Genomic DNA, 25,621 nt, shown 5'->3' on the forward strand with positions numbered 1-25,621 from the left:
CTACTTTGCATTCAGCTTCCCAAACACACCCGTCAAAGTGGAGATGTTGGGGAAGAAGGACATTGAGACGACCACCATCTCCAAATTCCACTCTCAGGTGGGCCCTACTGTACCATCCCCAAATCCCCTCTCAAATGCTTATCCTCCACTATTCTCTAAAAAGTTCCCATGCGTTGTTGAGGAAGCTCCTGTGAAAAACCATCTACCAGTCAGATGTTTTGGCATATGTCATGTATGGGCCTTTTTTCCTGACTATTACATAACATGTAGTAAATGTTTAATACTCGGCCACAGTGATGCTGCAGTAAGACGTTTTCCACAATAAATAACAACGATTTATTGTAATATTTTTGTCTGTTTAATTGAATGTCCAATCATCTGATTATCTTCTAGGTCATATTTCTGCAGAAATATAAAAGCTCTTTAAGATTGTCAATGGGAATGCTTTTCCAACATTCCTGAGCAATTTCTTTCTTATGATAACTTTTTGTCTGCGATCATATCAAGATGGTCAGGATGATGTCCAAAACAAACTAGAAGTTTCCTGCATTGGATCCTTAAACGCAGCTGCAGTACTTCCTGTAGCCTCTACAGAGTACTGTTGTTTTCGTCAATGCAATTCAGGACCAAATACAGAGCATCCGGAAACATTTTTTATGTTAGTCTTATTCCAAAATGTACCTTTTTCTCAGAATACTACACACATCACCCCATAATGACAACATGAAAAAAGCATTCACAGCCTTTGCTCGATACTTGGTTGATGTAGCAATTAAAGTCTTTTTGAATATGATGCCACAAGCTTGGTCCACCGATCCTTGGCCAGTTTGGCCCATTCCTCTTTGCAGCAGCTCTCAAGCTCCATCAGGTTGGATGGGAAGGGCCGGTTCACAGCCATTTTAAGATCTCTCCAGAGATGTTCAATCAGATTCAAGTCTGGGCTCTGGCTTGGCCACTCAAGGACATTCACAGAGTTGTCCTGAAGCCACTCCTTGGATATCTTGGCTGGGTGCTTAGGGTTGTTGTCCTGCTGAAAGATGAACCGTCGCCCCAGTCTGGAGCAGGTTTTCATCCAGGATGTCTCCGTACATTGCTGCAGCCATCTTTCCTTCCTGACTGCAGCCAGAAAACATCCCAACAGCTTGATTCACCGTGCTTCACTGTAGGGATGGTACTGACTCGGTGATGAGCCGTGCCTCTCCCTCCAAATGAGATGCCTGGCATTCACACCAAAGAGTTTCATCTTTGTCTCATCAGGCCAGAGAATTTTCCTTTGACGTCATGCTTGGTTTGAACTCTGACATGAGCTGTCACCTGTGGGACCTTATATAGAAGGTGTGTGTCTTTCATGTCCAGTCAACTGTTTTTCCACAGGTGGACTCCAGTTAATCTGCAGAAACATCTCAAGGATGATCAGAGAAAACAGGAGGCACCTGAGCTACATCTTGAGCTTAATGGCAAATGCTGTGAATACTTATGTGATTGTCTGTTTTTATTTTTAATACATTTAACAAAAGCGTAGTAAACTTTTTTTCATGTTGTCATTATAGAATTCTGATGAATTTAATCAATTTTGGAATAAGGCTGTCACATAAAATATGAGGATAAACTTGTGTGCTGTGAATACTTTCCGGATGCACTTTATGTTCATGAATGAACTATTCTCCGTAAATGCTGGTAGTTTAATATTGTTGACCAAGAAAGGCAAGATTAAATATACATGCTCATACATGCCACTAAAATAAGGCATCCTACATCTGAATGAATGAAATAGTCTTATTAAATACTGACAACAAAATCACACAAATATTATCGCTAGAAATCAAATTGATCAAATCATGGAGGTCTGGATTTAGAGTCGCACTCAAAATTAAAGTGGACAAACAGACTACAGGCTACATACATCTCAGTAGTATGTGTTGCCGCCATGTTCCTGTATGACCTTCCTACAACGCCTGGGCATGCTCCTGATGAGGTGGCGGGTGCTCTTCTGAGGGTCTCCTCCCAAATCTGAACTAAAGCATCCGCCAACTCCTGGACATCCGGTTGGTGGATGGAGCCATGATGTCCCAGGTGTGCTCAGGTCCAAGGATTGGTCATGATCATGTCCAAACCAACCTAGAAAAATCAAATGTTTCCTGCATTAGATTCTTAAACACAGCTGCAGTTGTAGTCCTCATATCCTCTACAGAGTAGTGTTGTTTTTGTCAATGAAATTTATGACAAAATACAGAGCATGTGGAAAGTACTAACTTTTTCCACATTATTCCAAAATGGACTAGGTTCTTTTCAACTTCTCAGAATTCTACACCCATCACTACTTGTGATTGTGTAGCAGATTGAATGGAGAACATGACAAAGCAATCTTTGGATGCTCTTTCATTACAGTAAAGTGAAAAAGAAAGCAATGTGTGGTTGAAAATACATGAAAGATATCCGGGTGTTTTCCATGTCTGGAATGATGCAGTGTATTCTTGAGTCTATAATGAAACTATAATATAATAATACGATAACCTTGTTTTAATCATTAAATGTTTTCGTTTGTTCTACAACGTGCTTGTAATTTTAATCAAACTTGCATTACTGAAAAAAAGACTCATGATCCGACATATTGGACATGTCAGTGCAATCAACAGGGGTCTTGAGTTCAAGGCCACAACGCTAAAACCATGAAGGCCGAAGGCCTGGCCTCTCTGCTCAATATGACCTACGGGTCGAGCACAATCTGGTCGAAGGGCTTTTATTTCCGCACAGTTTGACCAATGGCTTGGCATCCACAGGTCGCGTGCTATTCCCAAAAACTTACTCACTTACTACCATTGTGTCCCTGAGCAAGACACTTAACCCTAAATTGTTCCGGGGGGACTGTCCCTTTAACTACTGATTGTAAGTCGCTCTGGATAAGGGCGTCTGATAAATGCCGTAAATGTAAATGATCTTGCCTTCGGGAGACACCCTTCACTCGTTCACATTGAATCCCTTTCATTTAGTCTCTGATTATGGTCTTTTGTCCTGTACAGAATTTTTCATGGTGGGTCAGACACACACCCTGAATGTGGGGTTTAATCGTACACATGCTTGTTTCGGCATCCACTCCACATTTTCAGCATTTCCTCATTTGAACTTGAATGCATGCTAACATGCACATTTTTCTACTAAATTAATGTGACTCATCATGGCCACAGCTTCCTTTGGCATCCTTCTCAAAGGAGGAAACCTTGGGAAGGAGTGAGTCAGAGAGGGACCAGGATACCCTTCCAGGGTAAAGTGAGCATGCAATTGGTCAGCTGTTTATTGCCAGGCACCAGGATCCCTCTAGTGAGTAAGATACTCACCTTTGAAACAGAAGACTCAGGTTCAAATTCCACTTACTACCATTGTGTCCCTGAGCAAGACACTTAACCCTAAGTTGCTCCAGGGTGACTGTCCCTGTAACTGTCCCTCTTGATATGGGCATCTGATAAATGTGGCATTTTGACCTAGCTGGAGTTTACTCTTGGTGAGATAGAAAGGCTATCCAGAGTTATGATGTAGTCAGACAGCTTACGTACAAGAACTTGTGTCTTATCAGGGTTTAACAGAAGAAAGTTAGTGAGCATCCACTGTCTAATGTCCTTCAGACAATTTTCTATTCTGTTCACCTGCTGCCTCTCATCTGGCATTGCGGATACATACGACTGTGTGTTGTCGGCATAGCAGTGAAAGTTAATGTTGTATTATGAATAACATGGTAACATGTATAAGGAAAACAGCTATGGACCTAAGATGGAAGCCAGAATCCTTCTTGAATGTTGTTGCTGGATAGGTACCCACACAGCTGCTGGGCTACAACCAAGGTTGGGTTTTTTAATCAGGGGTCTTATTACTTCGACCTTGAAGGAACATGGCACGTTGCTGGTGCTAAGTGACATCAGGTGCTACTTGTTTAAGGAAACTTGTAGGAAGCCAATCTAATATACACGTACATTGATTTGATGATGATATTAGTTAAATTAATTCAGCCTCTTTAAAGAGGCTGAAGTGTTCTAATCGGCGATCTGCTATATGAATATTGTTTTCCATAAAAATATTGACAGAGTTGTTTGTCATGTTTCAAATCCTATCTCTATTCCTAACAATTTTAGTATTAAAGAAGTTAAAATAGTCGCTACTATAACAAGTTATGCCATCCGTGTCGGCCTTATTCCTGGTTTGTTTTGGTTTTGGTTCATAGACGAGTGTGTTATCCTGACATCATGACCGAACATCCTTGATAACCTGTTCTAGAGTGCTCTGGACTTTGGACTGGGGTGAATGCTCGTCTTTCAACAGGACAATATGCCTAGGCACATGTTCAAGACAAAGGAGTGGCTTTAGGACATCTCCTTTTAGGAGTGCTCTTTCTGGAGAGATGGGGAAATGGCTTTGCTCTGATGCTAAACCATCCAAACTGATTGAGAAGTTCTGCAAAGAAGAATGGGAAAAACTGGCCAAAAACAGGTGTACCAAACTTGTATCATCATACACATGCTTTCTGGATGCACTGCGTTGTAGAGGAGGCAGCATGAGTAGAGGTGGACATTCTTCTGGACCTGAGCAGCTCTACATAATGAAGAAAACTATGAGGTTTATCAAGAAATTCTAGAACAAAACCTCAAGCCAGTGGCTGAAGCAAATTTGCATTCTATCTTCGTCAGAGTCTGAACCTGAATCCAACTGAAATGCTATGGCTGGGCCTCGATTGGGCAGTTACAGTGCAAAGGAAGTTCAAGATTAAGTTCAAGTGACAGTGATGTAGCAGCAGAGAACGCTCTCAGTGGTCCCCGGTTGAACGATGTGAGGGTGGGAGGCTGGCCTTTGTCAGTTTTCTGAGGAAGTGCAGTCATTGATTGGCTTTCTTGGTGGTGGTTGATGTGGAGTTGAGGCTCAAGGAGGGGTCATCTGTCATGTGCACAACCAGGAACTTCACAATGCTGACTATCTCAAGCAGTGGGGTGGGGGCAGTCGGTTTCTTCCTGAAGTTGACAACCATCTCTTTGGTCTTGGTGACATTGAGAGTCAGATTGTTCCACCAGATGTTTTATCTCCTCTCTGTAAGCAGACTACCGTTGTGTCATCTGCGAACTTGATGATGTGGTTGGAACTGTACTGTGCAGCACAGTCGTGTGTCAGCAGAGTGAACAGCAGTGGGCTGAGCAGCATCCTTGTGGGGAACCTGTGTTCAATCTGAGGACCTTGGAGGGGTTATTTCCTATAGACACAGACTGAGGCCTGTCTGAACTCCAAGATCCAGTTCCAGAGCTAATTCCCAGCAGGTCTAACTTCATTAACAGCTTCTGAGGGATGATGGTATTGAATGCTGAGCTGAAGTCAATAAACAGCATTCTGGCATAAAAATAATTTTTTATTGCATGTAGGGTGGAAGAAAATTCCATCATCTGTGGAGCGATTCGAGCAGTAAACAAACTGAATTGTGTCCAGATCCTTTGGGAGTTGGGTCTTCATGTGCCACAGTACCAGCTTCTCCAAGCACTTCATAATGGTGGTAGTAGCCTAGTGGGTAAGACACTCGCCTGTGAACCAGAAGACCTGGGTTCAAATCCCACTTACTACCATTGTGTCCCTGAGCAAGACACTTAACCTTAAGTTGCTGTCCCTGGAGACTGTCCCTGTAATTACTGATTGTAAGTCGCTCTGGATAAGGGCGTCTGATAAATGCTGTAAATGTAAATAATGATGGGTGTTAGTGTTATGGGCTGGTATTCATTGAGGCAGGACACAGTTGACTTCTGAGGCACTGGGACGATCTTACTGGTTTTGAGGCATGCAGGTATCACGGCTGATCTCAGTGATGTGTTCAAGATATCTGCAAGCTGCTCAGCACAGTCCTGCACCACCTGACCCAGTATGTTGTCTGGTCCCATGGGTTCATCTGGCAGGGAGGGGTCATTGCTGCAGTCTTGATGGGTTGGCTTGTAGCACATGATGGTCTGGATACCCTGGCACATGCACGGTGTGTCCTTTGAAGACGTGAAGTGGCTGTTTTCTCTGCATAAGCTTGCTTTGCCTTCTTAAGTAACAAGTTGGCTCTGGCTCTTGTCTTTGCAGAGTCCCCGATTTTCACCAGGTTGTGCAGCTTTGCAGAGAACCAGGGTTTGTTGTTTGGTCGGGTGATGGCAGACTTTGAGACTGTGACATCCTCAACACACTTGCTGATGTAGCAGGTGACTGAGGTCAGAGTGGTCATAGGTGGCTGCATCCCTAAACATTTCCCAGTCTGTGCAGTCAAAACAGTCCTGGACGGCAGAGACGGCTCCCTGGGGCCACATTCTCACCGCTCTGGTTACATTTACATTTACATTTACAGCATTTATCAGACGCCCTTATCCAGAGCGACTTACAATCAGTAGTTACAGGGACAGTCTCCCTGGAGCAACTTAGGGTTAAGTGTCTTGCTCAGGGACACAATGGTAGTAAGTGGGATTCGAACCCGGGTCTTCTGGTTCATAGGCGAGTGTGTTACCCACTAGACTACTACCACCCTCTGGTCTGAACTGCTTGATGATGGGTCTGTAGGCTGGGGATGTGGGGGAGTAGTGTAGCCTTGTATGCACGCTGGATGTTTGTGTTAACAAGGCCTAGCATATTGTCCGCTTGTGTCGCAAGGTCAGTGTTGGCAGTGCTGATTTGCGTTTTGCATTGTTGAAGTCTCCCACGACAATGAAGAAGCCTTCCAGCTAGTCTGTCTGTAGACGCGATAATGATCACAGCGGTGAACTCTCTCTGTATGTAGAATGGTCTGCATCTGACTGCTGAAACCTGCACAGAGACAGAGCTGTTCTTGATGTAGACATGCAGGCCACCGTTTTGGCCACATTGTTGCCAAAGGTGCATCAACAAAGTCTTGAGCAGAAGTTAATTTAATATAAAGAATTGTATCCATTTTGTAATAAGGCTGTAACATAACAAAATGTATGCGCTATAAATACTTTCCACATGCACTGCACGTCACATGTTCCCAAAGCAGATGCAACAAAGTGATTGGTGGTTACAGAAAATGATTTTGAGGAATTGCTGTTAAAAGAGGTACCACACGCAATAGAGGGTTCACATGATTTTTGTACTCAATTTCAAATATTTTTGTTTATATCTAAGTTTTATATTGTCTGTTGTATTAATTCATTAAGATGACAAATTGGTGCTTAGATGTGTACCAAATAAGACTATACTGATATTTTTGCAAAATGTGTGATTCACAAACTTTCAAACATCACTGAAGATGTGCTTTTTAAGTGGTGTGAAATACAGAATTCATAGCCTGACGTGCATTTAACTAATGTAAAATTACATTTTATTTAAATGTATCTTTATATTCTCTGCCAATAATACATGAGTGCATGAAAATGTGGTGTTCATTTTGTGTGTTTTTGAGCAGGTGAACAGGACCTACTGTTCAGGAACATACCGGGCTGGTCCTATGCGGCAGATAAGTTTAGTAGGTGCTGTGGATGAGGAGGTGGGGGATTATTTCCCAGAATTCTTGGACATGCTAGAGGAGTCACCATTTTTGAAGGTGAGAAGGGGAATTGGCTGCGTAGCACAGACGGTCTGGTGAATTAAGGACTCGTACTGGGGACTATTAAAATCTTGTCTGTTTTGTTGTGTATATAAATCACCAATGTCACATTTGGGGTGTGTCTCTAGTTGACTCTGCCATGGGGGAGTCTCTCCAGCCTGAAGCTGAGCTGCAGGTCCCAGAGTGATGACGGACCTATCATGTGGGTTCGACCAGGAGAGCAGATGGTGCCAACAGCAGATATGCCCAAATCCCCATTCAAACGACGCAGGTCCTCACAATATATCCCTCCTATATTAACATCTTTAAATTATTTCTAAAATTTCAAGATAATAATAATAATTATTATTATTATTAATATATGTATTATAACTTAAACATCTAGCATAATTATTTTAGGCCATGTTGACCATTATTGAAATCATTATTTTTGCTCTTTACAGTGTCCATTATGTTATCTTATTGTTATTTATATACAGTGGAGTCTGAAAGTATTCAGACCCCCTTTTTTTTTTTTTTTTTGTTATATTGTAACCATTTGCTAAAATCATTTTTCCTGATTGATGTACAAAAAGCACCCCATAATGACAGAAAAACACAGAATTTAGGGAATTTTACTGATTTATTAACAAAGAAAAACTGGAATATCACATGGTCCTAAGTATTCAGACCCTTTGCTGTGATGCTTATATATTTAACTCAGGTTCTGTCCATTTCTTCTGATCAACGTTGAGATGGTTCTACACCTTCGTTTCAGTCCAGCTCTGTTTATACTGACTGGACTTGATTAGGAAAGCCACACCCCTGTCTATATAAGACCTTACAGCTCACAATGCAGGTCAGAGCAAATGAGAATAATGAGGTCAAAGGAACTGCCTGAAGAACTCAGAGACAGAGTTGTGGCAATGCATAGATCTGGCCAAGGCTACAAAAAAGGTTCCACAATGGCCTCCATAATCCTTAAATGAAAGACGTTTGGGAGGACCAGAGCCCTTCGTAGAGCTGGCTGTCTGGCCAAACTGGGAGGAAGAAGAGCCCATGGGAAGAAGAGCCCAAAGGTCACTGTGGCTGAGCTCTAGAGATGCAGTCAGGAGATGGGAGAAAGTTGTAAAAAGTCAACCATGACTGTAGCTCCCCACCAGTTGGGGCTTTATGGCAGAGTGGCCCGACAGAAGCGTCTCTTCAGTACAAGACACATTAAAGCCTGCATGGAGTGTGCTAAAAAACACCCGAAGGACTCAAATATGGTGAGAAATAAGATTCTCTGGTGTGATGAGACCAAGATAGAACTTTTTGACCTTAATTCTAAGCATGTGTAGAGAAAACCAGACACTTTTCACCAGCTGTCCAATAAAGCCCCAACCGTGAAGCATGGTGGTGGCAGCATCATGCTGTGGGGTGTTTTGCAGCCGCAGGGACAGGACAACTGGTTGCATCAAGGAAAAGATGAATGCGGCCAAGTACAGGGACACCCTGGACGGAATCCTTCTCTAGAGTGCTTAGGATCTCAGACTGGACCCAAGGTTTACCTTCCAACAAGACAATGACCCTAAGCACACTGCTAAAAATAATGAAGAAGTGGCTTCACAACAACTCTATGACTGTTCTTGAATGGTCCAGCCAGAGCCCTGACTTCAATCCAATTCAGCATCTCTGGAGAGACCTTAAAATGGGTGTCCACCAACGTTTACCATCCAACCTGAGAGATCTGCAAGGAGGAATCTTACTAGGATCCCCAAATCCAGGTGTGAGAAACTTGCTGCATCTTTCCCAAAATAGCTGGATTAGATTAATATGGTGCTTCTACTAAATACTGAGCAAAGGGTCTGAATACTTAGGACCATGTGATATTAAAGATTTTCTTTGTTCAGGATTTGCTTCTGTTCCTATTATTAATTGAATGCATTTTCTCACATTACTTTAGGTCCATGAATGAAATTAAGAATCTTCACTACTTGCCCCGCACAAGTGAACCACGTGAGGTTCTGTTTGAGGACCGGACCCGAGCACACGCGGACCATGTGGGTCAGAGCTTTGATTGGCAGAGTACCGCTGCTGTCGGGATCTTGAAGGCAGTGCAGTTTGGAGAATGGTGAGTGTGTGTGAATTTTATAATATTTTATATTGTGTTATGTTCACTGCATATCATACCGTGTATGACTGTGTATGTGACAAATAAAATTTGAATTTGAAAACTTTTAATTTTGAAACTAGAACTGGTCGATATGGCCAAAAATGTTACCTGGCTGAAACCAAACATTTTATCAACGTGAAACCATGACTATCTCGGGCTTCCTCGGCCAGCCATTTTTCTCCTTGCTAGCTTTACGCACTGAACCACATCAAGTGGTACTGCGCATTGCTCCATATTTCCAACCTGAGGTGAAATGGGGTTTATATTTATATTCTTTGGGCCTGAAATCTGAATGCATTACTTAACAAAATAAGCCAATCAGGATGCTCTGGTGACCCATACAAAAGCAGGTTCTCTCCATGTCTCTCTCGCATTTCTTCATGGCTGTGTGATGCACAGTCTCTTTTGCTTGCTTTAGTTTCCAGGTTATTTTATTTAATTTACGAACATCAGGGAGTTGCTATCAATATGCGTGAGACTCCTGGAACTTACGATGTCTGGCAGCTGCGTGTCAAATACACATACAAAATATGCCAAAAATGTCCAAAGCTGATCAGCGAGATCAAGCTGAATTTTTCACCATCATCGACCGTGTTATGGCCCAGCCCTACATTCAACATGCAGCTTGCAGATACACAAGGCAACAGTTGTGCTTTGATACTTTCCCATTGATATTGGGCAGTATCATTTTGATTTCAACCATTCTGATCATCTTTTCTGTTTGTTTCTGGTAGGAGTGACAGGCCACGTGTAACCAAGGACGTGGTGTGTTTTCAGGCAGAAGACTTCAGTGATGTGGTTCAGCGGCTCCAGCTTGATCTGTATGAGCCACCCGTGTCTCAGGTAGGAGCAACATCTCCTACACCACCATTGTTACAATTTGATTTAATGTGAAAGGACATTTTAATAACTCAAATACAAAAAATGAGGCAGTCTTTCCCTGTGAAAATCAAAAGATTACATACAGTGGTGGCTGCTATGGCATGATTTCTCAGAATAGACACAGTAGTATTAAATGTAAATGGAATCTGCAACCTTGCGGTTGTCTGGTAAAGAGGTGAGTATGGTATCCATTAAGCTTCTACCACTCCATACTGACTTGGCACAGTGGAGCAGTGGAAGCCTAGCAGCCAAGGAAGCGGAAAGGTTGGGAATGGGTGGTAGTAGCCTAGTGGGTAACACAATTGCTATGAACCAGAAGAGCCAAGTTCAAATCCCACTTACTTTCATTGTGTCCATGAGCAAAACACTTAACCCTGAGTGTCTCCGGGGGGGACTGTCCCTGTAACTACTGCTCTGGAGAAATGTAACTTAATGCACCATTCTGATATGTTTATCACATATTGATCAAATAATGATCCAAATAACTGGATTGGGTGACGGTAACTGTGTTGATCTAAGCAATCAATGTATTGAGTTAAATTGTTGGTTATTGAACATTTTATATGCATGTGTGCTAGGGCTGCACGATATATCATTATCATTATCACGATAATAGTATACGCAATATCTGTATCGCAAAGAGTTGCAATAAATGAAATTTATGCTGCTTCCGAAATCGCATACGATATACTATTTGTGACAAGCCGTCGCCCCGAGGTCAGGTCAAGTGTAAAATATAAAAATCTAATTCAAATGTAGTACCTACTCAAGTAGTATGCGATTTCGGACGCAGCATTAAATTATGTAATGGGCCATGTAATGTTTACATGTTAATATTAATTTTAATTTATGTGAATGTTGACAATATGTTTGTATTTCCACTACATACCAATTTATTTGAGGCCTGTACACTTTGTTTAATAGTATTTTCTTATTTCATTTTTGTTTAATAATATTTTTATATATATAAAAAAACAGGCATGGCAAGGAAATATTTTGTTTAAAAGATGCTCTTGTTTAAAGACACTCTTGATGAGTGTATGGTTACATGTAAATAAAAAGTAATCTTTGAAAGCAATTCATATTGTGTTGGCAGGTCCCTGGTAACAGCAATCCAGAAATCAGAATATCTGCTGAGGGTTATAAGTCATTTATAATGTTTTGAAGTCTAAATATTTGCAACTTCCTTGACATATTGTTTCTTTTTAGCCTGAATTAGATTTAATTAGATCAGATGAATATATATTACCTGTTTATTTTAGTATGATCATTACATATATAAATGAGTTTTTTTTTAAATAGCTAATAATAATAAAATTAATCGCAAAATTCAACAACAATATTGCATATTTTCCCGAAATCTTGCAGCCCTAATGTGTGCACTACATCCTGTGAGTGAGCTCTCAGTTACAGTTGGCTGCATACCAAACACGGAAGGTGTGGCACTGTGCACTGAAGTCGACTTGTATGCCCAAAGACCGTTCCATGTTGTCTGGAAGTGTGCAGTGTGACATATTGATGTCCAACTAGAAATAAGCATTGAGGTGGGCTCTCTCTGAAAGGAGTCTCAAATCAATATTTGCTGATCCTTTTTGCACTGAACAACTAATTCTGGGTTGAATGTTTTTTATATAATCACTTTACATTTTGATTTATCATGTTTGTTTGCTCTAATTTGTGATGGGTTTTTATCATTTCCGTAGTACATTATAATTCCTCACATTTGTTGCACTTTTTCTAATATACAGTACAGGCCAAAAGTTTGGACACACCTTCTCATTCATGTTTTTTTATTTTATGACCATTTCCATTTTATGACTATTTTTTTATGTTCTCCTCAGTGTGTGCAGTGGGTAGACGATGCCAAGCTGAACCAGCTACGGCGTGAAGGGATCCGATATGCCCGTGTCCAGCTGTGTGATAATGACATTTACTTCATTCCACGAAATGTTATCCACCAGTTCAAAACTGTGTCAGCTGTCTGCAGCCTGGCCTGGCATGTGCGTCTGAAGCATTACCACCCTGATCTGTCTGAAAGAGAGGAAGTGGCTAAGTCCAATGTCCCCAAGTCACCTGAAGCCAAAGAGCCAACCAGTGTCCACCACCTGAAGGACCCAGCCCTGGGAGAGACATTACTTCAGAGAACAACCAGCCCACCTAAGCCTGGCCCTCCTCTGTCAGCGTGCTCTGGTACCACCAGCTCGAATCCTAGGATACTTCCTGTCACATGCTCCCAATGGCCATTTGATTCTGAGCTGCCACTGACTTATGCTTACTCAGACTGCACCTCCAAGGCCACACCCGGTGCCGATAAACAGTCCATTTCAAATGACAATTTGTGACTCTTAACTTCTCCCAGACTTGCAGTAGGCGGAGTTTATTTAAAACACAATGGTGAAGTATTAAGGTTTTTTATGTTTGAATCTAGGTTTAGGAATGAACCCAGACATGCTCAGTGTTTCCTCTGATGTTTTTTTACTCTTATAACTCCTTACAAACAAGTGTCTGTCACACACAAAAACAGATTGTGTTGTGCTGGTTTTTCTATGGGATATACACACTTTATTTAAGGTAGGAAAACTTACCCCATTAAATGTGAGATTTCACTTATTTTTCCATTTGAGAAAAGAGCCGTGGTTTTCATGTTGTTCTCTAGTGCTGGTTTTTGTTTCCACTTTGACAAAAACTAGCAAGAAGCTGCTTAATTTACTAAGACATGCACCACACATGCTAAAATTTTATTTCATTAGATTATTAATATAATCTGTATGACATTTCTATGCCCCTTACTCTGTAAATTTTCAAATTACTTTTTAAGCACTGTATTCATATGACATTATGTGCTATTAAATAAAACACATAAAACAGTGCACTACTGTACAATTTCATTTATTAACTTAATCTCCATAGTAATTGTACAGCCTTTGATATGTTCATTTTGTTGACATGCATAAAAGCTGACCTCTTATAGCAGCAAGTGCTGTTAGGATGTGTAGGATACACCTAGAACACCTAGTATACAGACAGACAATCACTTTCCATCCACAAGGGGGCACCAGCTTGCTTCCAGGTTTCAGGTAAAAAGAAGCTGGAGGAGAACCTAATGAGGCTGGCTGGCTTATGGTGAAACATTGGTTGTGGATCTTCCCCAGTTTGGCCTCTGGATGTAACTTTTGGCTTCCTCCCAGTTATTTGGATGCACATGGATCCATTTTGGTTTTCTTTTGTTTGTGGGGATTTCCCCTACTTGAACTGGTAGAGTTAAGGAAGATAGAAGACGCTCCGGCCCCAGGTTTTAGGCCCAGGACCAGGTTTTGCACTGAGGCCTGGAGGTAAGTGGTGTCCCTTTGGTCCACCATCTATTTAGATTTCACCCATGCTGACCACCATGTCTATTGCACACATTCAGGTTTTTAGCTGACTTCCTAATACTTCCTTGTGTTTATGTGTGCGGTACAATAGTAATATTGAAGGTTCTGAGTCGTTTGGTGCCTGGTTTGTGGTCAGCAAGCGGTTGACTGGTTGTTAACAGATTTATTGTTTGTGACCGATACAGACCAGGATGTGTCTTGTTCTGTCTGACATGAATGGTTTTTGATCCGTTAAACATTTAGCAGCGACAATGTCTGCCTTTAATGTGGAAGAATTCGCAGCTCAGGTGCCCCATGTGTGTTTGGTTTGGATTTCAAAGCCACATCTCTTAAGTTGAGTTGAGTTTTGTCAGGCTGAGGTTTTACCTGACTCTGAAGACTGAAATGTCTTGAGAGAGATCTGGCGAGGAAAGCTAAGGAACTAGAAATGCTTCAGATGGATAGGGAAAATGCTTTGGAGTTGGCCAGAGTCAGACAGCAAGATCATCAGCATCAACAGGAACATGAGACCAGATTTGACTTGACTAAGTGTTTTGCTCTAATGCCCTGATTCTGTCCAGATAAGGTAGATGGGATTTTTGAAACGTTTGAATGTCGCCCATGTGAGTGGCATTTCCCGAGGGAAGAATAGGAATCGTTGGGAGTTGACCGTATGGCCCAGGAGGCTTATGCAGCGCTTAGCCCTGAGATTAATACTGGTTATAAGGAGGTGATAAAAGCTGTTCTTAGAGCTTTTGAGCTGGTACCGCCAGCAGTTTCGTATGGTAAGGTTGAAAGTTGGGCAAACGTATGGTGATCTGGCAAGGCAGCAGGAGCTGGTTTTTGATTTGTTTTCAGGTCTGCAAGCTGGGCTATAAAAGATGCTGGAGGAGGAGCTAATGGGGCTGGCTGGCTTATAGTGATACATTGGTTGTAGATCTTCCCCAGTTTGGCCTCTGGATGTACCATTTTCCTGCCAACATCTGTCTTGGGATGACCTTCTTTTCTAACATTCCATGAACTGAAAACACATTTTCAGTACTAAAGTATTTAGGTCTTGTGTTAGAGTGTTGGTAACCTCTCATTTCTTTCCCAGAACCTATCCAAACCTCTTTGGGTTTGAATGTAAATGTATGAATTTTGAATGTATTCCCATGGCCGTACGGGTCTGAAATGTGCATTTGGTTGTGACATGACTCAAGTGAAACCTGTTTTTGCGAAGAGCTGAAGTGAAAGTGATAAGTTGTCACATGTGACAGCACAGCACACAGTGAATACAGTGAAATGTGGTCTCTGTATTTAACCATCCCCTGAGGGAGCAGCGTGTGGGGGGACAGTACTTGCTCAGTGGCATGGGATACGTACTGGTCTGTTTCCTTACCCGCTAGGCCACCCACTACAGCTGCTCTTCCAGCAGTAAATTCCGCATGTCTTCTAGAGGTCTGCATGCAGCAGCTGAGCGAGGGGTCCTGTGTGCTCCGAATTGCATTTTACTGCAAACTGAAATGTTCTCTCGTCCCACAACACTAGCTTCCAACCTTGTGTTAACTGTGTACTGTAGTACAGTAGCTCATAGGAACATGTTGCATGCTTTGTATTATAAAAAATGGAACACTCCTGCTGAATTTGTACTAAAATGTTTTTTGTTTGTTTGCATTTTTAATAGAAGTTTGTATAAATGTATTGTCATAGGAAAATGTACATTTTTTGTAATTACATATAAGATACATTTCTAGATCAAAATCTTTTTTTTTAATGACTGGATAACCTGTCTGGTGTATTTTTAATAAACCCTTTGTTTTAAGTCTACCTTTACTTTCCATAGAGAAAAGGAGGCAGCAGTTGTCCAAAAATAGTATAGAAGAGAATTGTCATGAAGTAAAAAGTGTAATACTGCTTCTGGCCTCTGTGGGAACTGGGTTTTATTAGAATGAACTGCGATCATGTCTGCCTCTCTCTCACATAACAGCATGAAAAAATATAATTCGCACAAAATGAATTCATGATCATTTTAAGACTTTAAATTGTCTGGCTACATATTCAGGGAAATGCTTAACTGCATTCTCATATGCACCACACAATTCTACAGTATATAGTTTATAGAAAAAAGCGTCTTCTTAAAATAAGCTGTTATGCTGGATGTTCTGATGTTATTGTATTAACTATCGCAGGTCACAAAATAAGATCTAAAAATGAGCTAAGTAGTTTTCAGATATATCTGTATACATGTACATGAGAATCTGGGCCACGACTTTTGATCTAACTGGCAGGTTTACCCAGAGAAATGGAATCTGGAAATTGTAGCCACTAGGCACATGAATGCTTATGCACAATATTCTTTAGCAACATGGAGTAAAACAAAACATTTATTTCTTATATCGCCGCAAAATCACAATCAGTCTCAATGGGCTTGGACAGGCCCTGCAGAGTACAGACTGCAGCTTACACCAGGAGAAATGCTGGAAAAAGTCATTCTTTAAACCCATGCCTCTGGCTTATTCCTTGGGCCCTTGGGTCTCCCCAGTCGAGTCCCAAAATCTACAGAGGAGAGAGGAACAACAGAGCTAGAGAGGACTACCACATGAAATATAGTACGTTAACACAGCTGAAGTGGTGGCCAATAAAACTCACTGAAATTGAAGCCAGTGGACCCATATGGTGAGAGTAGTGGGGCTGGGGGTGGGGTCGACTTTACTGTAAAAAAAAAAAAAAAAAAGTTAATTATACTGATAAGCAGGAAAAAACATTAATAACTGGTAACTGTTAAATATTTCAATGTAGCCAACACTTACTTGCTGTTTATCTGATCTGCTATATACATTTTTAGTCTGAATATGATAAGTAACGGTCCTAATGTGCCCTGCAGTTTTTGTCTTAGTATTTTGGAATAAATATTCAATAGTGATCAAATACAATATTCTGTAAACTAAATGAATTACATATGCAAAGGGACGCTTACACTTTCTTCTTGTCAAAAGGTGCTTCAGGCTCTGCAAAAGAGAGAATTATAGAATAGTGTATTATGTCCGACTAGTTTAAGAATTCTAATAATATTTACATATTTACATTTTTGACACCCTTATTCAGAGAGTCTACTTACAACCAGTAGTTCCAAGGACAGTTCTCATGGAGCAAAAGTGTCTTGGTAAGGGTGATTTAAACCTGCAACTCATCTGGCGAGTGCATTGTACGCTACGCATCATGTATACCTTTGCACGAGACATGCCCATCCTGCTTTTGTCCAGGACATCCTGTTGTGTGCCAGCATTCTCTACTGCTTTACTCTCCTCTTGCTCGCGGCTCCCCACTAAATCACAACAGAACTTTCCTTTTTTATTACATAAAAAACATATGGCCTACAGCCATCAACAAACATAACAAAATAGGATCATTTGGCATAAATGCGACAGATATATAACAGCCTGACCCAAGACTATATATATTCACTAATCCAGAATTTATACCTGAAACCATTTAGTGTGCATCTCATGATTTCTAATTTTATATTCTGCATCGTTGGTTATGTGTTGAAGGGGTTGAAAAAAATGGGCCAGTGGTAATGAAGAGGCCCCATAATCAGAAGGTTATGGCTGCACAAAAAGCAGAGGACACATTTGGTTGTTTGCACATGTGCAGTGTTTGCACTGACTTGACACTTTCACTTCACAAACATGTGCATTTCATGCAAAAAACTATTTCACAATATTACCCATTCTTCCTTTTGTAAAATAAAAGTACTTCACATTTGAAATCAACATAAAAACGTATCTGTCACAATGGCTGGACGTGAGGAAGGAGGACTCATTCGCATGACGTCACGAGACTGGGGTTTATTACATGGAACAGAGGACAGGGGAAACATCACCAAACAACAACCCAACAGCGAACAAACACGAACAGGGCAGCTATATACAGGCAGACGCGGGTGAAACAATCAGGAAACATACTAGCACAGGACCAACATGAAACCCCGGTCCGGACAGTATCAAATAGACCTGGAATACAAGAAACTGTTGTGCCCACTTGAGTGAAGTGATTGTCATTGTGAAACACTGCAGCACAACACACGGTGACACAACAAAATGTGTTCTGTGCTTTTTAACCCTTGGTGAGCAGTGGGCACCATGACAGGCACCCGGGGAGCAGTGTGTGGGGACGGTACTTTGCTCAGTGGCTCCTCAGCGTTTCGGGACTTGAACCAGCAACCTTCTGTTTATGGGTCTGCTTTCTGACCCACTAGGCCACCACGACCCTGGACTTGCATAATGAACTAGAGCCACGTTAATAAAATTGCATTATGAATTTGTTTGCATGATGAAGAGTGTGCTGAGCTGAGCGGAGTTTTCCGAGTTTATGAGGGGGCAAGTGGTTTATATAGATAAACTTGCCTTGTTTTGAGGTCTTGATTCGGGCACTCTGTAGAGAGATAGATACCACACACAACAAGATCAGCATCTGCATGTACAGCGTCAGCATGTACATTTCATTTCTTTATTTTGGTGTGATCCTGTAGTGTTATGCACTAGTTGTGTTTGCTTGAAATTACTTTGCTTCTGTTCATCACAAGATCAAGCTCTGTTCTTGGTTGTGTATGCCCTGCCCACTCAGATGAGATGCCAACCCTGTGCCAAGGCTGCCCACTCTTAGCTGAAACACAGGGGACAAACGGTTACAAAAGTGCCCCAGTTGTAATCCTACTTTGTTTTTGCAGTGGATCCATCCAAATGTCTGCGTTTGGTACCTTCATCAGTGACTAAGATGAAAGACTCAGGGGTTCGTTCAGGAAGAGGAGGAGCTGAGCTCTGACAGGATTCTGGAGAATAAGAGTTATTAGGTATCTGTATCACCGGCTCTGTTTGCATGTTCGCTATTTTGGCTTGGAAAGCTTCAGTTTCTTGGAAAAAGCCAAAAATCTTCTTCTTCTCTGGATGTTATTCTGTATGGATCAGCTTTCATCGCACAATCCTCAAAAATTCACACAATTATCCGCCTATAACTACGGGGTGTGCTTGTGCTTTTTTGGATGGATGACTCCATCCGCATGCCACACCCATTTATATGAGACAATTTTTATCAGAGACAACTTTAACTCAATATATGCCATTCATTTTGTTTTCATGAAATACCTCACCTGAACACCTCTTAGATAATCTTAGATGAAGTAGATAATTTCATTGCTTCTTTTTTGCTTTTTTTATTGATTTAAATTCAACCCATCCCTGGTTCCTCACAATATAACGTATTGATATGAAACTTAGTACACACATTCATCTAAGGCCAACTTAATTTTTTTGTTTCACTCTTTTAACTTTTACTCCTCTATCACTCTTTCTTTAATCTCCATCTCCTTCTCCCATTCCCTCCCATGCATTTTACCAAGCAACATACTTTCAGCCTTCCACGACCACATATTTTACCTGTTCAACCACATTTTACCTCCCCTCATGCCCCTATGCTCCACTCCTCTTTTTCATCCTTTCATCATCCCATTCATTCTATGCATTTTACAGTGCACCTTTGCATGCATTAGCATACTAACATGCTAATATTTTAACATGTCCCAAACATCACCAAATTTAACGTGACACATTGTGGACCTGCCTCGTTAGCATTATATGCTAGTATGTTAGCATTAATATGCTAATATGCATATAAAAGCCCAAATAATTGAAATTTTCAACCAATTTCATGTAATTAACTAATTTAACAATTTTCCTCTTTATCCTTCCTCTTATCCATCCTCTTTTAACCTTTAATTGCTTTTCAAGCCAAAATTGAACTTTGTTCAGAAAACTCCCATTTCTAGTTTTGGATTATGATTATATGTAGGGTATTGTGTATTGTGGGTATCTGTATGTGTATCCGCACCATCAGTTTTGCTGCATGTCTGGGTGATAGAGTCCACAGCTGCACAGTTTGATGGTGCTGGAGTTGGAACTATGAAGAGACAAAGATTCCTGATCGCTTCAGTGTAAAATCGTTCAAAGATTAGCCAAAACACAAGCAAAACCTCCATATTTCAACTGTCACATATACTTAACATAAACAAGGCCTACTCAGACTTGGCAGACCAATTTGGCAACAAAGATAATGGGATCTTGTCTCCGTCCTTCTCTTCTCAAATCTCATTCACTACCCATTGCCATTTCATTGCAGTCGAATCCCATCTCAGCACATTTTTTGTTAAAAATTCTACCAGCTAAAGTAATCATGCAACTGTTCCCATCACAAATGGCTATTATGCTTCAATAATGGTCAACATATGTTCAGTATCAACAGGCATTTACATTTACATTCATGGTCAAATCTGGAGATCATGATCTTGGACTTACCAGGGAGAGACATCCGAACTTTCATGGTCTGGAAAAAATAAAGATAAAAAACAGATAATTATTGTATTTTACTGTCATGTTTTATGTAGCAGAATCCAAACACAGTACACAGACACATATGCCAAAAAGGAATCCCTGGTTGTCCTGCTCCCAGACACATGGCCCAGTCTCTGAAAATGCTTCTGCCAGTCCATGTTCCCAGATTCATCACTATTCCCCCTACAGCATGTCCTTTCTACCAAATGCTTCCTGTCCCCGATCCAGAGCGAATAGTGATGATCCAGCACAGCTCTATTCCCTGACTCTGAATAAATGTGAATTCACTACATAATGAAGTGATAAGACAGATCTTTACATTTACTGTATTTCTGATTAAATCTATTTTCAGCCAGCTGTATGGTGAGGGTCTGAGTGGTGAAGGCTGAAACACAAGCTCTGGGCTCTCAAGTGTCACATAATCTTTTGTCATTCCCTCCCACCACACATTGTATTTCTCACGTGGAAAAATAATCTGTAGGCTAATATGCTGCAGCGCCCAATATTTCTCAGACCGTTGCACAGTAGCACCTCACTGGAATACAGGGTACCAGGCACTCTGATAAGTGCTGTTCAGTCCCTATATGAATAATGTCAGATCTTGGTCTGCATCGCTGGCAATAAGACCAGTTTCTGGTGAGGGCACGGTTAGGGATCAGCCCCGGTGTAACGAGCATCAGGTGGGGCTTGAGTCTCCTCCACTCCCATACCAAAGTCCCGCAAGGTCTGGAGAGCTGATCTCTGACACATTCAACCCAAGTGTCCAACCACATATGGGAACTCCATATGTGAGGGGAGCAGTAGTTGAGGTGGAGTCACGTACAAAACTCTTGTTAACTCTTGGTATGATCGAAACCAAGCAAGGGCTGATCCTCTAATGCCTACACAGTGCTCTAAACATGACAGCAAAATCCCATGTTGAAGGCAGCAGTCAAATCAGAGTTTCCAGAATCAACATCCGACAATACCTTCTCATTTCACGTTCAGTGTTGACTTCTGTTATTGTTTATTAATAAATGCTCAGTAGTCTTCTGCTGAGTCCTTGCCGTGTCTCCTTCCTCATAGCATTCCATATAGTAACCTTCAGAGTGCAGCTAGTCATGCTTTATCATGAACACAGTGAATTGAGCCTAAATCAGTGGCAATGCTGATGTAATGCTGATATCACTAGTTATCATACGGCAATATTTTTAATAAGGTTAGAACGATATACTTGTTCAAATACATAGTCTATAGATCCAAATGGGAAGCAAGAAATAAAACAATCCCTCTGACCTTGCTTCTGCATTTTGTGCTGGTCGTCTCATGTTGAAGGGTATGTGTGACTCCTGACCATTCTGCAGAAATTCCCACTTTTGATCTTCTGTGTGTTATTGTCTGACTTTCCATCTTCATCCATTCAGAAGACAGGGCTGCAGCAAAAGAGGGTGAATCATGCCTCACATGAAAAAACTGTTATATATCTCTCATAAACTATATCACTACATACACCAATCAGCCATAACATTATTAAAGTAAACATTTTGTCCTTCAAGTTTATGGGCATGTGTAGGGATCTGAGTGATTGTTTAGATTAGAGAATCTCAGGATTCTTTCAAGATTACATTTACAGCATTTACCAGACGTCCTTATCCAGAGTGACTTACAATCAGTAGCTACAGGGACAGTCCCCCCCTGGAGACACTCAGGGTTAGGTGTCTTGCTCAGGGACACCGCTTTCTGTAGATGGATTGAATGTCAGGGAGCTTGGTACAGATGATGCGTTTAGCTGATGGAACCACCCTCTGTAGGGCTCGCCTGTCCTGCATCGTGCTATTCCCAAACCAGGTTGAGAGGTTTCCCATCAGGATGCTCTCTATGGTGCAGGAGTAGAAGTTCCTGAGCACCTTGGAGGGCAGTCTGAAGTCTCTCAGGCGTCTGAGGAGGTAGAGATGCAGCTGTCCACTCTCTCCACTGGGCTCCTGTTGATGACAGGGTTCTGGTAGGTCCTCTCCTGCTTTGTACTGAAGTCCACTATTAACTCCTTTGTCTTGCTGACGTTCAGGTGGAGATTGTTCCTCTGGCACCAGTTCACCAGATTTCCAACCTCCTCCAGGTAGGCCGTCTCATCGTTGTCAGAGATCAGGCCCACCACGACGGTGTCGTCAGCAAACTTGATGATGGTGGTGGAGTTAGTAGTGGCTGTACAGTCATGGGTGTACAGGGAGTACAGCAGGGGGCTCAGAACACAGCCCTGGGGGGCTCCAGTGCTGAGAATGATGGAGGCTGAGACATGTCCACCCATCCTTACTGCCTGTGGTCTCCCGGTTAGGAAGTTGGAGATCCACTGACAGAGAGATGATCTGAGTCCCAGGTGCTCCAGCTTGGTGGTGAGTGTGGAAGGGATTATTGTGTGAAATGCTGAACTGTAGTCAATGAAGAGCATTTTAACATCATTTCCCTTCCGAGTGTCCAGGTGGGTGAGTGCTGTGTGGAGGAGATGTGAGATGGCGTCGGCTGTCCAGCAGTTTGGTTTGATAAAAGTGTGATACACAATTACAAAAGGACAGGACGAATTGAGCTCCAGTAGCTGCATTTCGAAGCTGGTGTTAGTGTGACATGGGACAGAGGCCAGGCCGCCACCTTTTCTAAAGAATGAACAGTTTGGAGATCAGAGGTCAGAAGCATGAACTCCAGGTTGTGGGAGTCTTTCAGAAGGAACATTTCGTTGGCTAGAGATCTGATGTTTAGCAGAGCTGTGTGGAGAATTAGATCGGGCTTCGCTGGGGATGCAACGCGCCTCAGTGGTTGTAAAAGGAAACGGCAGACACCCCATCTGTGTGCCGTGGGAGGGTATAGCGAAGGTGTTCCACAGAAATCACCGGCTCCTCAATCGCCAATCAATTAGACAAAGCCAGCGGCCCCGGAGGTTTACTGGTGACACTGCTGAACTGCCACGACCATCACCGAAGGCAGACATTCATTCGGATAAGCACTCCGCCCTGCTTTCCGTCTTCTGGAAAAGGACCTGTACCATCTTGTGGCATTGGCAACGCCACACAGGAATTTCGAATGTCCAAGATGTGTTTGACGATGGTAAGAGATAGATGGCATATACGTCCCTCACACAAAACAACAGAACAGACCGCAGGCCGACACTGGCGCCATCTTGCTTCCATTTTCAGGATTTTTTATATTTCAGAAGGTGAAGATGATGCGGGGAGAAACCTGCTCACTGGAACAGATGTAGTGTATTCTTGAAATGGGGTTCACTTGTCTATACTAAGTACTTGTACAATTTTGACTGGGTTAAACGGAATTGCATTACATAATTTCTCAGCCCGAACTGTTAGTATAATTTGTCTTCTTTTTTTCCTTGTTGCCTTGTGTCGCTTGTCAGTGTACTAGAAGGTACTCTAGCAGTATCTACTGGCCAGATTTGGTACTGGAAGTTCCAGAGTTATTTCAAAAGAAAGGAAGTGTTTCTGCCATGTTTGTTGGAGTGTAAGCAGTGCTGTTCTTTATGTTATAAAGCCTTGAAGCAGGTCTCATGAGACTCAGCATGAGACACACACTCACACATGGCATTTCTCCTGCTTAGAATGTTTACTACACAGACATTTCTACAGCGTGTTCTACAAACGCTTCAAGCGCGTCTTCCATGAATACGTAGTGGAGGGAATCTGAGGTCCCCTGCATCCCTACCCCACATGCAATTGAAGTGCATGCGCAGCTGTCTCTATGTCTCATAATAGCAGTATTATATCTGGGTAAAATCAAAGTCAAAGTCAGCTTTATTTCAATTCTGCCACATGTACAGGACATGCAGAGAATTGAAATTACGTTACTCTCAGACCCATACAAGTAACATTAAATACAAAACATTAACATTGAATACAAAGGTATAAATACAATAAAAAAAAAAACACAATATACAATTTTAAAAACACCATATACAGATAAGGGCACATGGTGGAGAGTGCAAACCCATGTAGTGCAACAGAGGTAAGTTTAAAGTGACGAAGTGACAAGTGATGTAGTTGGCAGACCAGAGCTGCACAGAGTTACTGGTGCATGGTCAGTTTGTGTGTGTTAGGTTTCAGAAAGTTTGTGCGGCAGAAGAGGGGAGTGAGGGGAGTGGGGGCAGAGCCGGGAGGGAGTTGAGTTTCCTGACCGCCTGATGGGTGAAACTGTCCTTCAGTCTGCTGGTCCTGGCCTGGAGACTCCGCAGTCTCCTCCCTGATGGCAGCAGGCTGAAGAAGGTTTGCATTGGGTGGGTGGGATCAGCTGCTATGCCGAGGGCTTTCTTGGTGAGGCGTGTGCTGTAGATGTCTTGGAGGGAGGGGAGAGGGACACCGATGATTCTCTCAGCTGCTCTGACTATGTGTTGGAGAGTTTTTTGGCAGGACGCATTGCAGGCTCCAAACCACACAGTGATACAGCTAGACAGGATGCTCTCGATGGTTCCTCGGTAGAATGTGTACATGATGGGGGCTGGTGCTCTTGCGGAGGAAGAAGTAGAGACGCTGCTGTGCTTTCTTGGCCAGTGCAGTGGTGTTTTTTGTCCAGGAGAGATCCTCAGTAATGTGCACACCCAGGAACTTGGTGCTGCTCACTCTCTCCACAGATGCACCGTTGATGGTCAGAGGAGCATGCTGAGTGTTTCCTCTCCTGAAGTCAACAACAATCTCTTTCGTCTTCTCCACATTCAGGGAGAGATTGTTGTCTCCGCACCACGTGGCCAGGCGGCTCACCTCGCTTCTGTAGTTAGACTCATCCCTGTTATTAATGAGTCCCACCACAGTCGTGTCATCAGCAAACTTGATGAAGAGGTTGGAGCAGTGTGACGGAGTGCAGTCGTGGGTCAGCAGAGTGAAGAGAAGGGGGCTCAGCACACATCCCTGAGGAGCCCCCGTGTTAAGGACGATGGTGCTGGATGTGCTACTGCCAACCCGTACTGCTTGTGGTCCAACCGCCAGTTACACAGTGAGGTGTTGAGCCCCAGCTGGATCAGTTTTTGTGTGAGCTGTTGTGGGATTATTGTGTTAAATGCTGAACTGAAGTCTATGAACAGCATTCGAACATATGAGTCTTTTTTGTCCAGATGTGTGAGTGCTGAGTGGAGTGCAGTGGAGATGGCATCATCAGTCCTTCAGTACACGACCAGTAATGTTGTCAGGGCCCGGAGCTTTGCGAGCGTTGATCCTGCTGAGGGATCTCCTCACACTGTCCGGGGACAGAGTCATTACCTGGTCACCAGGAGGGGGTGTGGTCTTCTGTGCTGTGGTGCTGTTTTTCCCTTCAAAGCGAGCGAAAAAGGTGTTCAGCTCGTTCAGCAGGGAGATGGTGCTAT

At 42.3% G+C, this 25,621-nt stretch overlaps 2 protein-coding genes across 3 annotated transcripts in view; one reads left to right on the forward strand and one right to left on the reverse strand.

Annotated features, from left to right (window-relative positions):
* LOC114773598 (lysine-specific demethylase 9-like) overlaps positions 1-15,679 on the forward strand; it is a 17,898-nt gene extending 2,219 nt beyond the window's left edge. Inside the window, exons 2-7 of the mRNA XM_028965883.1 lie at positions 1-97; positions 7,415-7,552; positions 7,684-7,826; positions 9,480-9,647; positions 10,424-10,532; positions 12,413-15,679. The exon at positions 1-97 is cut by the window's left edge and continues 547 nt beyond it. Coding sequence (XP_028821716.1) covers positions 1-97; positions 7,415-7,552; positions 7,684-7,826; positions 9,480-9,647; positions 10,424-10,532; positions 12,413-12,913 — 1,156 coding nt within the window. The 3' untranslated portion in view covers positions 12,914-15,679. The remainder of the gene's footprint in view (positions 98-7,414; positions 7,553-7,683; positions 7,827-9,479; positions 9,648-10,423; positions 10,533-12,412) is intronic.
* Positions 15,680-16,269: 590 nt separating this feature from the next.
* The window catches only part of LOC114773596 (tyrosine-protein phosphatase non-receptor type 22-like), a 34,874-nt gene continuing 25,522 nt past the window's right edge, over positions 16,270-25,621 (reverse strand). For both annotated transcript variants that reach the window (XM_028965882.1, XM_028965881.1), the window contains exons 16-25: positions 21,565-21,701; positions 20,254-20,281; positions 19,790-19,858; positions 18,663-18,734; positions 18,468-18,568; positions 18,310-18,337; positions 17,131-17,228; positions 16,881-16,911; positions 16,553-16,615; positions 16,270-16,459 (exon numbers count right to left, since the gene is read on the reverse strand). In XM_028965882.1, the coding sequence (XP_028821715.1) occupies positions 16,398-16,459; positions 16,553-16,615; positions 16,881-16,911; positions 17,131-17,228; positions 18,310-18,337; positions 18,468-18,568; positions 18,663-18,734; positions 19,790-19,858; positions 20,254-20,281; positions 21,565-21,701 (689 nt within the window). In that variant the 3' untranslated portion in view covers positions 16,270-16,397. The remainder of the gene's footprint in view (positions 16,460-16,552; positions 16,616-16,880; positions 16,912-17,130; positions 17,229-18,309; positions 18,338-18,467; positions 18,569-18,662; positions 18,735-19,789; positions 19,859-20,253; positions 20,282-21,564; positions 21,702-25,621) is intronic.

This window comes from Denticeps clupeoides, unplaced genomic scaffold, assembly GCF_900700375.1.
Source record: "Denticeps clupeoides unplaced genomic scaffold, fDenClu1.1, whole genome shotgun sequence".
Taxonomy (NCBI): domain Eukaryota; kingdom Metazoa; phylum Chordata; class Actinopteri; order Clupeiformes; family Denticipitidae; genus Denticeps; species Denticeps clupeoides.